General features: G+C 45.4%; 2 protein-coding genes across 2 annotated transcripts; both read right to left on the reverse strand.

Annotated features, from left to right (window-relative positions):
• Positions 1-2,411: 2,411 nt before the first annotated feature.
• Positions 2,412-4,568, reverse strand: LOC136297441 (ovomucoid-like). The gene is made up of 4 exons (XM_066197343.1): positions 4,440-4,568; positions 3,583-3,605; positions 3,029-3,153; positions 2,412-2,605 (listed from the first exon to the last, which is right to left on the reverse strand). The coding sequence occupies exons 1-4, from the start codon at positions 4,492-4,494 to the stop codon at positions 2,560-2,562; spliced, it is 249 nt and encodes an 82-aa protein (XP_066053440.1). The 5' UTR covers positions 4,495-4,568; the 3' UTR covers positions 2,412-2,559.
• A 1,692-nt stretch (positions 4,569-6,260) lies between these two features.
• On the reverse strand, positions 6,261-12,014 carry LOC136297348 (ovomucoid-like). Its single transcript, XM_066197187.1, has 9 exons — positions 12,002-12,014; positions 11,514-11,638; positions 10,493-10,512; positions 9,564-9,700; positions 9,010-9,067; positions 8,596-8,732; positions 8,012-8,072; positions 6,906-7,015; positions 6,261-6,399 (listed from the first exon to the last, which is right to left on the reverse strand). Exons 2-9 carry the CDS (start codon positions 11,566-11,568, stop codon positions 6,354-6,356), a joined length of 624 nt encoding a protein of 207 aa, XP_066053284.1. The 5' UTR covers positions 11,569-11,638; positions 12,002-12,014; the 3' UTR covers positions 6,261-6,353.
• Between the last annotated feature and the right edge of the window lie 3,253 nt (positions 12,015-15,267).

A 15,267-nucleotide genomic window follows, 5' to 3' on the forward strand; every position in this document is an offset into this window, starting at 1 on the left:
GTTCCCCGGGATGTGGAACAGCTGCAGGAGCTCCCAGCCGAGCTGCTGTTCCCAGACCTCTGCACACGGGGGCAGAGCTGGATCTTCTATGAGAACATAAATTCAATTTACGGCCGGCAAAGCCCCTGCTCTAAGCCGCACTCGCCTATTATTTCTCCTTGTAGTTGAGCTATCTGATTGCTGCCGGAATATCTCCAGTCTTTTAAGCATAGATGATATCACAGGCAAGGGTGTCTGGAATTATCTGACTGTCTGGAAGCTGCACGCTAACAGCTTAAGGCTGAGGATCCCAATCCCTCAGTGAATCTCAGCTCTGCAATAGCTCTGAGACAGCCAGCGCCCAAAAACACCTGCAATTAATTCACTTTTCAAATCTAATTTTATTTTTCTTCACATCAAGAGAGAATGCAGTAACAAACCAATTCTCCTGAATGAAACCATAGAGAGAAACTGCATTAACAGAAAGGTCTAGACTGGCCTGAGGTATATTTTGGCCAGCAACAAGTAGAACAATGCACAAAAATAGAAGGAACAATATAAAATAAAGCAGAACAAAATAAGTACATGCGATGTGTTAATCAGGTTGTGGGGTAATTGAATGGCATTTCCTGAATCCAAAACATCAGATAATGACATAAAGTGCTGAGGTACTGCTCAAAGAATTGTACCATAAAATACCTTGGCAGGCAGACAATGTTTCCTGCCTTGAATTTCCTGGAGGGAGAGTTAGATTAGTAATGGTGAGAGGATTTGTGCTGTTGTGGCAGGATTTTATTGAGAAGCAATAAAAAAAATTATTTCCAACGAGGTGCTCATAAAGAAGAGTTCTTTCCCTCTCCATCCTAAGGAGCATCCAGGATGAGCTGCTGGGGCGGGAGGCTGAGGGTTCTGCTGGGGTCCTGCTCTGCCCTTGGTCACTCCTGAGCAATCCTGCTCACTCTGCATCACAGAGGATTTATCATTTCTACTCACAGTTTCCCCTTAATTGCCTGCTGGATATTCCTGTTTAGCAAACGTGCCCCTGCAAGAGGCCCTCTGAGCATCACAGGGATCTCCAGCACGATCTGGAGCTGCTGCCCAAGACAAAAAATGACTGCTGTAGGTGGTCCTCTCTTACCCTGACTCCCACAGTCAGCAGAGGGGGAGAAGAAGGAGACTGAATGTGTTCCACACCCCCAACACTATCTCCCAGAGCCTCAGTTTATCCTGGTCCCCAGAAATCACATCTGACACTGAAAAGCCTTCCTGCACACAGACCTCCCTCTCCCAGGAGGGACATTCCAGCCCCGGGAAGGGATTTGGCACTAAATGGTTGCAAAGAGTCATGTCTTTTGGAAATAAATTGTCTCCTTTTAGAGAGCTGCTCTCTGCAGTCTCTAGGAAGTGACACATTGTCACTTAAGATCATTAACTATTTGACTGTGAGACTGCTGCCTCTGCAGCACGCGGCACTGGCAGCGCCTCGCTGTTAATGAATAATAAATTAACACCATGACTCTGAGCCCTTCCTTTCATCAGCCGAGATTTCCAGAGGCCGGAGAATCTCAAAGGATCCTCTACAAGCGACAGTCAACGTAATTACCTTCAGCCAGCAGCTAAGTGATGGGTGAGGTGCCCGGACAGGCTGTGGCAGTGATTGCCAGCATCCCCTGGACACCAGGTCTGTTAGCACTGGCTGCTCACTGGTTTTCTGCAATGTCCCTCAGCAATGAGCCAACGTGGGCAGACAGGGACCTGCCTGCCCAGAGAAAACACCCTGTGACATTGCTTTGGGGGGCACGACAGATTGCAAAAGGCCTTCCCTCACCTACAGGTGGGTTTTCAACCCTGCTTGCAAGGTGGAGGCAGCTTGGAATGTGACCTTCTTCACATATTCTCTTGCAGGTGTAAGAAATCGGGGATAACCCTGGAAACTGAAACAGGGATGAGCAGCTCATTATGCCAGCAAGACCCCTTCTGCGTGGCAGAACAGTGCCAGGAAACGCCAATTGCAACAATCTTGAGATTGTCTCTAATTATGTTCACGTTTATGTTTCCCTGTGACCTCTTTGTGCTGCCAGGCTGCAAAGAGTGAGGCTGGGTGAGGCTGCAGGTACTGGACAGCAGCACCTGGGGAGAGAGGCAGCTCCTCTCACCCAGGCAGAGTGTCTGTCTGAGATCCCCTCAGAGCAGTAAATGCACAGGAGCACCAGGATGCATCTCCAGCCCTGGTTTTCTTTTGGAAAGCCAGATGAAGGCGGATGCCCACAAAAGCTGCCTTTGTGTTTGGGGTTGATATTTCTGTAGATCAGAACACCATTCTCCCTTTCCCTACCATTTGCCCATTAATTCCCACACCCCAGGATTGTTGCAGTGGTGTAATCATGCAACACGTTAGATAAAACCAGAATGAGACTAAAGTACGACATAAATGCTGGGTGTTTGGGTTTTTTTTATTAGCAGAGGTTTCAAGATTGATAAGAGGTTTTCAAGGGTCAGGTCAAGGGTTTAGGAAGTCATCTGCCATGGGGAACATTGCGAGGGAGGGATGCTCTTTCTCAGCTGAATCCTGTCCAGAGCTTAACATGTGTCAAGAGATCTCAAGCGAAGACCTCCACGGCTTCTCCTGCAGAGAAAGAAATCAGTACCTCAGAGACATCATCTGGTCTTTTACTGTTGGTCTGTCCCTCTACACCACAGAGGGACTTCTGAACTCTATTCCACATATTTCCTTTTATTATTGCCATATAAAGGCAAGAAAAATTCCTAATTTAAAAGACCAAATACAGACTTTGTTTGCTGAGAGAAAGCTCTTTTGCAAATCACTTGAGAGAAAAATGGAGAACTCTTTGTTTTCTCTTTATATCTAAAAGAAAGGAGTTCCCAGCAAACCTTCCCAATTTAAAAAAAAAAATACTCTTGCTGGTGAGAGAACAAACAAACAAAATAAAAGAACTTTACTTCTCCAACCAGTCTCCAGGACTGATTAGCCAGTTTGAGCTAAGTAAATTCACCACTTGGTAAGTGAAGAGATTTATTCCATACGTACAGGTATGCATTGCAGAACATGCATTTGTTGGAGTATGTGATACCATCAGACCCGCAGTGGGGCATAAACTCCATGGTACAAAAATTCCTGAGAGTCCTCTGGTCCCTGCAGTAGACAGATGCAGCCTGTATTGACACACACAAAAAAAGAACTCTCAACAAAAGCTGGGTGAGAAAAGTGACATTAGGAGGCCCCACACACTCCTCGAGCTGTCCCCTTATTGCCCAGGAGCAGATGCTGAGGAAAAGCCAAGGGACAGGGCAGGATGCAGTGGAGAGTTGCCTCCAGCCATGCAGAGCCTGTGTAACCACTGTAAATGATGCTGCAGTAACTTTGACAACAACTTGGACATGAGCTGAATACTGCCCTACTTGTTGAAACGATCACCAGATGAAAATGGCAATTTCACCCGATAATATCTGTGGCAAATATTGCTCAGGCAGCTGGGTGTCTCAGGATTTTGAAAGGCTTCATCATGATGTGATTAGTAAAGATTTATACAGAAACTGCTTTAAGGAAAGAAAGGATGGAGAATAGAAAAATCTGTCCCTTACCTGCTGCGCATCAGTAGTTGGAACTAAAAAAAAAAAAAAAAAAAGAAAAAAACTGAAATACGTTACAAATGCAATTCATGGATTCTGTTAAAATCTGAGAATGCATGCCCTGAATGCATTCCTTCCAAGTCCCTGTGTGTTAGCAAATTATTCTCAGACAAAAGGAATTTCAGGCAAAATGTTGTGCCATACTGTATGTTGATTCTGTAAGGTGTTTTTTTTTTAATGAGGATTACAGTAAAATGGAAAAAGGTTTGTAAAATAAAAGAAGAGAAAGGCATTTTCCATGGTTCAAAGGATGGAGCAGGACATGAACTCAAAGTGAAGCAAATTATTGAGGTAAACAAGGACATAAAGCTGACAAGTACACAGAGGCAGCATCTTACATGCATTGCAAATATTATCCCTAAACAAGAATAATATTTAGTGAGAGGTGAATTTATAAAGCTTCTGCAGCAGTTCAAGCTCTCAAACTGCACCTCGGTTCAGGATGACTACAAGAAATGTTCGCCTTCATTCAGTAAAATTATTTGTGTTCCTGCCACATTTCAGAGGTTAAATACTGGTTGTCTGAGTCTCCGGGTTGCACCACGTACATGTCACTTCTTTCATTATGCATAAACTAGCACTGAGAGTAGAGCTGTTCCCACAGTTGTTCTTACCCACTCAGTTCTGTTGCTAAAATATTACCCCATAAGTGATAGTCTCTGATGTCAAGTCTTTTCAACACTATCTTTCTAGGAGTAAATAAGTCCTTGCAGAATGGAGCTCTTTCCAGTCGGAGGATGTTTTTTTGTGGTTTTGAAGACAGCCAGCCCTTACTCCAAGGCAGAGCAGGAGGCAGTGGAGCCACTCACCTGAGAGGCAGAAAAGAGCCAGAGACAGAAGCAGCAACACCCCCGTGGCCTTCATGGTGGCTGGAGGAGCTGTGAGCAGCAGAGCTTGGCTTTTTCTCAGGAAACACAACCTGGATTCTGTCCTCAGAAGGTGGCAACCACACTTATATGTAAGCCTGCACCGCTGGGGGTGTGTGTGTGTTTGTGCATGTTCATATTTGCCTTATCCACCCTTATCCTGGAGCAACATTTCCAGCCTTTTGTCTCCGTGGCAATCCCAACAGAGGTAAAGCCATGCTGTAAGCCAAGAATGATGTTTCTTCATCAAAGGGAGTCACGAGGAGTTTAAATGTGTGAGATACACCCTCTGCGTTGTAATTTTAAGTGAAATATAGGACAGTTTCCCTCTGAAGGACCATAGAAAATTCCTGCAGGCAAAAGTGCCACTGTATAAACTGCACTCAGATTTTCTCTGCGTTCACCTATCAGTGCCTATTTTTGTGCAGTGCTTTTTCACGAGAAAAACATTGAATGAAATGCTGCTGTAGCAGAAAGGCTCTGCTTTTATTTTTGTGCTTACCCAAGTAAAACATCACTAAGTTGTAGTGAAAGCAGGAAAACAGCAAACCAGGAAGGCAAGCAAGAGAGCATCCCAGACATTGAAAAGGAGTCCTGGGAAATGACAAGGGATGGAGAAACTTTTATGGGATTATGCAAAAAATAATTTACAATTGTTATTTCCCCTAAAAGCCATTAGCTTTGCAGTAACAGACTTTTAGTATGATGATGACAGAATGATTTGAGACCCTAGCATGGATCCTAGAAAAGTTGAACCCGATCTGGAAATCACTGTTTCATCCATCTGCCCATCTCTACATAAATCCTTTGTTTTACCACAAAAGCATTGCTTTTTGGGACAACCTCCATCAAGGAGAACAAGCTCCCCTCTCCCTCTGATTCCCAGAAGAAATGGATGTGGGAGATATTACATTTTAGAAGGGATAAGCCCAATTTATTTATGCCTCTCTTGTGTGGATCAAAACAAAAAAAAACCGAACCCAATTCAATACTCAAACAGAAGACGAAGGAAAATAAATTTCATGCACAATACGCCAATGACAGGTCACACTCTCAAGAAACAGAAGGATACTTTGTCCTTGGGTTATGAAACACTGCTGAAATACTCCTTGGGCTGGCAAAGAGCATTGTGTAATTGAAGACTGAGAGAAGACAAGTAGGCAGGAGTAGGCACCACACCTAGGAAGGCATTTATCTTAAAACACTTGAAAGGTGTTAGAGGACGACTCCAAGATGAGAAAAATCTGGTAATCAGTCAGTTGGAGGACTTGGACAAATAGACAGGGACAGTGCACGTGTCTGAAAAACATGGGCTTTGCCAACAGAGTGCCCTTGAGAGAGCAGCACTTGAGGTGAGGACAGAGCCAGGGCTCAGCTCTGGGCGGTGACAGCAAGGTGAGACCAGGTTATGCTGATGCTTGCACAGGGAAAATCCACCAGGAGGGACACTCCTGTGTCTCCACTTCAGCCCTTTATAATGTCAAACATCTGAAGGGTCTGAGCACTAATGCAGGGGCACTGTCATTTATGTGCAAAGACACACAGCTCTGGGCTTTGAGCATCTGCATTTCATTTTATGCCTTTTATGAGAGGGAGGGGAGCAAGATGTTGTTCTTGTTCTATCCCAGAGCTTTGAGCACGTAACCTATTCTGCCTGGTATCATCATTCAACAAATCAAGAAAATGTTTCATGAGGCAACACATGAAAGAAGACAGGGAAATGTTGCTGATTTAGTTTATTGAGAAAGAAAATCAGGAGTGAGCTGAGTTCCCCAGAGGGTGAGATGAACTGAGGTGAGATCTTTAGCTGGGATTTGCCAGTGGGGATCCTGTGGTGAATTCTCTCGGCACTGATACTCAGCATTTTCCAAAATGGCTTAAAGTGATAGTCCCATTGCTGTCCCTGAAAGCAAGGAGAGGAAAGAATGAATGAAACACAGAGTCCTGCCCGCTATAATCTTTTTCATGGCTCCTAGAGATGGTGTCAAATGGGATCCTGCCCCAGAGCCAAGGAACTTGCAGACTCATAATTGCATTTGCCATTTGATTACTAAGAGATGAGTGAAACAATTTAACCCATTCGTAAGACTGAAAATATCTGTGGGGAAACTATAGCGGAATTTCAAAAGGAAAGGAATTTCATTTCCTTTGCAACATGCAAGAAAAATTCCATTAAAGTTAAATGGCCTTGGAACCGTTCACACTAACAAAGCAGCCGCAGCTTTTTTTATGCTCTAATGAAAAAAATAAATGAATGCTTGACACGGTGGCTGGCATTCCCTCCTGCCCCAAATCCCTAATTGACAGTATCCAGCAAACAAAATAGCAGTAACTATGCAAACTTGTGCCCACAGGAGGGCAACTGATAACAAAGATGATAATACAAATGTCACTCATATTTGTACATACACGACTGCATTGCAGAAGGTGCACTTATTGCTGTATGTTGAGTTGTCAGAGGCACAGACAGGCATGTACTCAGTTGGGCAGACAGGTTTGGGGTAGTCACTGCAGTCAACCTGCAAAAAATAAATAAAAATATAAGAGTCTGATGAAAAGGAGTCAGTAGCACAGGGGCTTGCACCCTGAGCTAGAGCTGCAGTGTTAATGATACCAGTCTTACCCAAAGTAATTAACTTCCTTGCACATCTGATATAAACTGAGGTGTCGGTTTCTCCTGTGCCAGGAGAATTTTATAATATAAAAAAGGATCATAATTTCCTGTTTGAAGAGATGCATATCATAACCTGGTCACAGCATTTCCAAGCAGCAGCAGTTCACTCGGTGAAGGTGCCGTGCTCTGTGTTCCCAAGTTGGCCAGGAAATTAAATGGAAAAACACTGGTATCTGGAGAAATGGAGTGCTGATCCTCTATACAGGTCCATTTTCCCTCCTGCAGTCTTAAAACTGGAAGATCAGCACAAAGCTGGATACTGCAAGAGTGGGATTCTCTTTCCTGGAGCAATGGGTGCTACACTTGCTGAGGAGCATTGTAGGGCTAAAAATGTGTCTGGGTGCAGAAAGAGGCTGAGGAATTTCACAGAGGAGAAATCTGTCAAGGCTTACTGACTGCACAGAAATCACACCTGGCTGAGGTCCGCCACCCGAAAACTGGAGGTTGGAAGAGTAGAAGTCACTCTACATTCTGTACTTTCACTCTGTCCTGCACAATGCTCACAGCCCCTGCCAACAGCAGGCTCTACACCAAGTTGCCACGGGCTAGATGGACCATTGGTCTGGGCCCAAAAGCCATTCTCTGTTTTTATTCACAGTTCTGCCCTGGTGGATTATTTCTACTACTCTTTTACCCATCCCTCCCTGAGCAGTCACGTGCTCCTACCCTGGCATTCACATGAAGAACATTTATTACGTGTAGAGAAAGCAAAATCTCTCCCATTCTGCAGCACAGCAGCTGTTTCACTTCTGCTGCTCTGGGGGCTGCTGCAGATACTGGCAGTGCTTCCCTTGACAGCAGCAGGACCAAAACCCAGCCCCTGATCACCCAATTCACTTACTGTGACAATTTCCTTCTTACATTCCCCGTCAGTCTTCTTGGCAACACTGGTTCCAGCCTCTCTGGGAAGGGGAAGAGACCTGCATTAGGGAGCTCTACAAGCAACCTGTTCTGCTGAACCCCATCACCCAGGAATGCTGAGCAGCCTCAGGCACAACATTTGGGACACGGGAGACATCCAGCTTAGGTTGTGGCTCCAGGGACCAGCTCAGCAGGTGTCACTGCCGGTCAGAGAGCTGGTTTATAGCAAGATGGGAGGACAGGGGTGAGGGTGGATGAGGAGACAGGCTGTGTGCCAGTGTTAATACTCTCCGGGTTAGTGTCCTCTGCAAGGCAGCATCTGCCACACAGATCCTTTAAACTTAGTTAAGGGAAGCATCCTGTCCTGTGTGAGATCCCCATCCAGCCCTCTACTTCTCTGTCTAGATCAAAGGCACAGCTTTCCTTCTAATCACAGAGGAAAACAAGGTTTAGTCAGGAGGAAAAGAGGAGGGTCAAAGTCCAAGCACCTCACAGAAAAAGCCTTGGTAGAAGTCCTGCTATCCAAAAGAGCAACTCCAGGAGCACCAGCCCCTCAGTACTCACAGGTTCCGGGCACAGAGATGGCACTCATTGTCATAGGTGACCCAGTTGGTCCCACAGACAGGGCTGAGGTCTTTGGTGCAGAGCAGCGCCACTTTGCCCTCCTCACTGGTTGTGTTGGGGTACCTGCTGCAATCCACCTGGGGAGGGAACAGGCAAAGCCCTGGTGAAGGCCTTGCTTACAGCACACAAGTGGATCTGGTGAGTGTGTCTGCCTGGCCACGCAGGACAGCACGACGACAGGAGAAAAGCTTTTCTGTGAGTCACCATGATAACAGTTCACTTGGAGGTGACCGGTGCAAGTTTCTGACAGCTCATCTGTACTCCTGTTTGGTGTTTGAATTTTTTCAATAAGCACCTTTGGCCACTCAGAAGCAGGGCACACCCACCCCTTGTTTTGCCCTTGGTTTAACTTACAGGGGCAGCTTCCTTGCATTCTTCATCATGATCTTTGCTGACATTGGTTCCATATTCTCTGCAGAGGGAAAGACAAATATTAGGAAGTTCAGCAAAGATGTCTTGCAACATCCTAGGTGCTAGAATTAATGCAAGGGAAAACTGACTTTTTCTCAGTCAGGCTTTTTAATATCTATATCTGAGAAGGTAGTGCCACCCTCCCTAACCAGCTGAGTAGCTGGCAGGGATGTAAAACCCTGGGAAGCTTTAGGACCATTTTGGGCAGCCCTGAGCAGAGCATCTCCATCCTTTTGCTGTGATGAAATGTGCTCTCAGAGCCGTCACCTGGCTGCTCCTTGAGACAGAGAAGAAAAAGCATGAATAAATTACCCCAGCAAAAGAAAGGCATGGTGACTAACGCTCTGCCTGAGCGCTGTGCCGTGATACCCAAGCTCATTTTGACGGAATTGACACAGGTGACGTGTGACAGAGCACTGATTTCTGAGCAGTGGTGCTGCCAGGAGCTCTGAGCTGTGCTGCCTGAGGTCCCCATGCTGTCCCCATGCAGTACATACACGTTGTAGGCACAGAGCAGGCACTCGTGGCTGTAGGTGACGCCGTCGGAGCCGCAGATGGGGCGGGTGGCATCGCTGCAGACCGGCACCTCTCTGCCCTCCTCGTTGGTGATGTTGGGATATGTGCTGCAGTCCACCTGCCAGAGGAGTCACAGCAGCGGGGTGAGAAGGTCTGTGACATTTACAACTCTCATTTTGTGTGGGACACTGACCTGGTACAACCAGTTCTCACTGTCACAGCACACACTTCTGCTGTGGGTCCGTCAGGTAACTGGTGAATCCCTCCTGCAGAGATGCTCCCACAGAGCAGGAGAAGAGGAGGAGGAGGAGGAGGAAGAGGGAAGAGCTATAACCATGCAGCTCCATGAATGGGATAAACCAGTGGTAGTCTCCCATGCTCCTTGACATGATTTTATAAAGGCTCTCCATTGGTCTCTAGTTCTTCTATTCCTGTGGCCCCTCCGCTGCACTTCTGGTTTTACTTTTTCATTCTTAATAGGCTGATCATGTTTTTTCAGAGGATCAACACTAACTGACCTGTGAGGAAGCTGGACCAGCTCAGAGTATTTTAGTCTTTCTGTAGGCTGCCCTCAGGTAGGCTTTCGTACCAGTCTATTGCTTCAGATTAGAACCAGCTATATATTTCCAGCTTAAAGCTTAGACCAGTCTAAAGCTGCTGAAAAATTAATTAATCCAAAAACTTTGTATCATTACTACTAAATCCTTATTAGCATACAGCATAGATGTACAGCAGGGGCAGTATAATTTAATATTTTACACGGTAGAATCTGATTACAGTGACCCAAGTGTCACACTTAGGTGAAAAACACCTGAGCATCTACAGGCTGGAGGTTTTTCCCATTCCTTTGGTTATGTCTTTACCAGGCCACATCCTTGAGAAAAGTGACAGAAAGAAATCTTCCACTTACCTCAATCCCAAAGGCAGTATCTGGAAAAGAAAAGAGAGGCAGAAAGTATGAATCCAAGCCAATATGATAAGACCTCAATTAAAGCTGGAAATATGGATATAAAATTCCTGTATGCAGACCAAGCTGAATGATTTCCAGTGATTTTTTTTAATAAATAAACTATGCATGATTGTTTTTTTAACTAAATAAACTATGTATGACTTTTTTTCCTCTATGTTGATAAGTATAATAGCATTGCCTATTGCTGGCTGTGATGGAACACCGTTTTGAATAGCTTTGTTCTTTTTTTTTTTTTTGTTCTAAGATATGTAGACTTATTAATTGAAAACAGAAGAGCTTTTCCTTCCTTATCTTTTTACATATCCGTTCTGACCCTAAAGCGCTGCTGTTACATATCTGAAAATACACCTGAATCAACAGAGACAAATGCAAATAGTCACCCACAGGATAAGCAAATACATACAGCATCTGTTGTCAGAAATATGCATTTGAAAGAAGGCGAGTGTGAAAAAAAGTCTTTGGCTTTGTAATTTTATCAGTTGTGAATGTGCAGTGAGAACATCAGAGTCTGGCTTGTTTTCATCTCATAATGTTGTTCCATTAGCAGAAAAAGCATTGCAGGAAATTTGCCAGGGTCTTGCAGAGAACTTACTTGTGCCATTACAATATTTTCCTTACTAGTTACTGGAGGTCTGACCCCCTTCTTATGCCCTTATTTCAAGTATTCATCCATTTGCTGTAATTGTACAAGTCTAAGCAGTGTAATGGTGTGAGAACGTCGGTGTACAAAGTGTAACAGCACAAGTTGCCAGCACAGAACTCCACTTGCTGTTACTTATATTTATGACAAACAACCAGCTACAGCAGCGAGCCATTGAGGACTGCCCTGAAACACACTCCTGCAACCTGCACCATGCCAACCAAGGCAGCAGAGCCCTCTGAAGGAGATTTTCTCTCCTCGAATCCTCTGTCATATCCTTTTAAAGACAACCAGGACTCAGACACCTGGAGAGTCACTCACCTGGGACGCTGCAGAGCGCGAAGGAGAAGAGCACCAAAAGCCCTGCCGTGGTCATGGTGGAGGTGTCTGGAGTCTGCAGGCTGCCTGCTCCCACTCTGCTCACGAGATGGTCCCTCCAGGGCTGGCTGCAAATATATACAAATGCAATGTCTAAACTGTTCAACTGTAACATAAAACAACCTGCAGAATCTGTCACCAGCACAATGAGGCCGGTAATATTTATGGAGGTCTTGACTTTTCAGGTAATGGTCTGCGTCTCCTCAGCAATTGATTTTGGCTGGAGACCTGGTTAATAGATCAAGGCAAGTATCACACGTTCTGAGTGGTCAAAAAGCAAACAAACGGACTTTTGGACAAAAGAAACCTCTTTGGGATTCTAGTAGAAATGTAAGGAGCACAAAATACTGAGGGGAGTAAAGAGCAGGGCCCTAATTTGTCTCTTGCAGAGCAACATCTCCCATCAGAAGCAGCTTAGGCAGGATGCAGACCGGGCTGAGTCTCTGCTTTCCGTTCTGGTTTTGGGTGGGTTTTTCTCCCCAGATTCCCAGACAGTCACCTCTAGGTACAAACACAGGTCAGGTGTGGCTTTGCATCAGCAGCACCAGCTCAGCTTTGTCAGGCAAGTCTGGCAGGACTGCATCTAACCTGTGAATCCAAAGGTATTTAGCACCAGTTTGAATAAAGCCAAGGCTTCTTGACAGTTTCACTGCCTGGGTATAGAAGAGCTCAGTAGAAGACTTGAAAGAAGGTTAAAAATCTGTCAAATGCCACTAAAAATGTCACTTGAACCTTAGCAACAGGGAGCACTTATTTACAGACCCAGTCCCAGTTAAACACACGGATTCAGAGTGTTCCGCCAAGCCATCTGAAGAACAAAAGACACTGAAGGTTTTGGAACCTATTAACATTGCACCAGCTATGCCTGAAAGTACAGTAGGTCCTTTCTTCTTGCAGATATTTTAGAAAATGATACTTAAAATATAGAATCTGTCCCCATTTCCCTGTCTGTCTCACACCATCAGCCTTTCTGTCGTCTCCAAATTGCTCCTGCCTAAGGAGCAGGTCTGCACCTCTGCTGTTTTAATAGCTGTAATTTTGTAGGAGTGGGTTCTGCCTGAAACCTGTTCCACATCCCTTTCACAGGTTCAAAATAGCAAGGATACTTGGGTTGTTTTTTTTTTTTTTTTGGGTTTTTTTTTTGGGGGGGGGGGGGGGTTGAGTCGTGGGAGCTAAGCATTTTGTTTAAGGTAGACTCCAGAATCCTGGAAGCAGATTAATAGGTGCTGTACAGGTGCTCTCTTTAATGAGCAAGGCACTGCCCGTTAGACAAACGAAATTAATCTGAAATCACTGAAATTCACCCCAAGCAAATGTGTTGTTGTCTGATCCACCACAGTGGTCTAAAGGGTATATTTTGATCCTTAAGTGGAGCATGGTATCCCCTCTCCTGGCATGCCCAGAATGCCACAGCATGGCTGTGTGGATATGCAGGTCACATTTTTGCCTCCAAGAGATGAGATTCTTCACAGGGAGAAGCATTGAAATAATTATGCTGCTGTGATTGTTTCTATAAATTACAGAGAACATGCATGAATATTTCAGACAGATTTGGCACATCTTCAGGATATATTGCCCTGATGTGTCTTGTGAACAGCATCTCTGGAAGCCAAACACTTTTCCCTGAGCATGTGCAGGACGTACTGAAGCTGCTCCCTACACGTCACAGTTGCTGCTTTTACCTGTGCAGGCTCTGCAGAGTAGGAGGGTTAAATATGAGTTAAATATGGACTTTGCCACTGCCTCCTCCAGCCAAGGCCTCTCCAAACCATCCTCACCAGCCTTCACAGCCCCAACCTGGCAGCTTTTGACAGGTTTCATCCTGCCTGGTGCCTGCATGCTGCTCCCTGCCCTGGACCGTGCTGTCCTTTTGGCAAGACCAACCTCTCCTGATGAGTGGAGAGCATCTTCCTACCAAAGTCTGGCACGTGTTACACCAGAGAGAACTTTCCACTTCAACTGCTGGGTTCAGCACTAGGTCTGGCACTGGCACCAGGCAACTCAGATTTTCTCTGACCACCACAATGCCTGTCTGATGTCCAGCAGATCCTCTCCTTCTCTCTCTCACGTACAGACACTTCAGGGAGACTCAAGTCTGCAACAATTAAATGGTGATTGGGGAACAGCTGAGACACCCAGGTACCCCCTTGGCAAGCCACAAAAGCAACACCCAGAAATCCCCAGGTTTCAGACACTTGCACAGCCTGTGCATCCACAGGCTCCCCACCCAGGGTTACAGCTCCAGATTATCCTGCCTCTGATAACAGCGTGGAAAAATCCCACAGCTGGCTAAGCTCATGCTCTAGGACAGGTCCCTCAGTCCTTAGCTATGCCTGGAAGAACAGTTAGAAAGAGGATTTGGTCTGCAATCCTGCCACTGATCTGCTGTAATCCACTTCATTATGGTCTTCTAATCCTCAAAGTCAGATGCAGCATCTGGCTAATGACCATTTGGCCAAAGGAAAATCCTCTGTGTGCAGCAGCCAGCACGAGGGCAGAGATCCTACAAGAGGGCTGGAGATGGACTTTGGACAAGAGCATGGAGTGATGGGACAAGGGGGAATGAAAAGGCTTTAAGCAGAAGGAGGGTAGGTTTAGATTAAGTATTAGGGAGAAATTCCTTGGTGGGAGGTCCTGGCACCGGTTACCCGGAGAAGCTGTGGCTGCCCCATCCCTGGGATCTTTCAAGGCCAGGCTGGACCGGGATTGGAGCAGCCTGGGCCAGTGGAAGATGTCCCTGCCTATGGCAGAGGGGTTGGACCAAAATGATCTTTAAGGTCTCTTCCAACCCAAAAAGTTCTATAATCTGCAGGTAAACAAAGGCAGTGCCACACCTCAGGGTGCTGCCTGCTATGGTCCTGAGCACCATAAGGTCTGTGTGCTGACACCAGGGCAGGATTGGGCCATTATACAACAGCCTCTCTGACTTACTCGTGTAATTCCTTGTTTTACATTTCCCATTACAGGTTTTTTTTCAGTATCGATTTCATATTCCCTGAAAAAATCAAAACTGAGGTTGGAGAATTTTCCTAGCACACATGCAACTTCTCAGCCTAAATAACACATTGATAAATGATAAGCAAATAATTTAATACACTTTTCTAAACACTCCTGGGGTTTGTCACATTATTTAATTAACAAATAACTGCTGTAAAATTGGGAAATACTGACTAGTTGTAGCTCTTTCATGAAAACACCTCTAATCACTCCAAAATGCCTGCTAAATACAATTCAGGCTGCAGTTTCCATCTCTGGCTCTCTTTTGGCCACAGTGTGGCCAGTAACTATTTGCACTGAGCCACATGCCTGGAGAAACCAATTCAGCACAAATGGAAGCTCTGCCTCCCACCCCAGTGCTTGAGGGCCTCGTTTGAACTGAGCAATAAAGCAAACAAAGTCACTGATATGATTAAAACACCTTGCTATCAAAACATATCCATGTGTTTATGAACTTATTAAATAGAACTTGATCCAGGTAATGCCGGTGGATGTTTTCCTGAGCTAATAAGACCATGTGCAGAACTTTGTACCCTGCAGCTGAAGGCTAACATGGTTTCACATTACTTGTGCAATGAATTAAATGTATTTGGCCCCACTACAAGAGCAGATGTTGACACAGAGGAATGAGTCCAGCAGAGGCAGGCAGGCTGCCCAGACACAGGGGCACAGGGCATTCCAGGAAAGCTGAAGGAGCTGA

This window comes from Chamaea fasciata, unplaced genomic scaffold (assembly GCF_029207755.1).
Source record: "Chamaea fasciata isolate MVZ Bird 193981 ecotype frontalis unplaced genomic scaffold, bChaFas1.0.hap1 SCAF_15, whole genome shotgun sequence".
Taxonomy (NCBI): Eukaryota; Metazoa; Chordata; class Aves; order Passeriformes; family Sylviidae; genus Chamaea; species Chamaea fasciata.

Coding starts and splice junctions, on each gene's coding strand:
- LOC136297441 (XM_066197343.1), bottom strand. CDS start 4,494: ATGAAGGCCACGGGGGTGTTGCTGCTTCTGTCTCTGGCTCTTTTCTGC. Junction 3,154..3,582: donor CAACTACTGATGCGCAGCAG/GTAAGGGACAGA, acceptor GTGTCAATACAG/GCTGCATCTGTCTACTGCAG. Junction 2,606..3,028: donor ATGTTCTGCAATGCATACCT/GTACGTATGGAA, acceptor CTTTCTCTGCAG/GAGAAGCCGTGGAGGTCTTC.
- LOC136297348 (XM_066197187.1), bottom strand. CDS start 11,568: ATGACCACGGCAGGGCTTTTGGTGCTCTTCTCCTTCGCGCTCTGCAGC. Junction 9,701..10,492: donor ATACTGCCTTTGGGATTGAG/GTAAGTGGAAGA, acceptor CTCCTCTGGCAG/GTGGACTGCAGCACATATCC. Junction 9,068..9,563: donor CTGCTCTGTGCCTACAACGT/GTATGTACTGCA, acceptor TTCCCTCTGCAG/AGAATATGGAACCAATGTCA.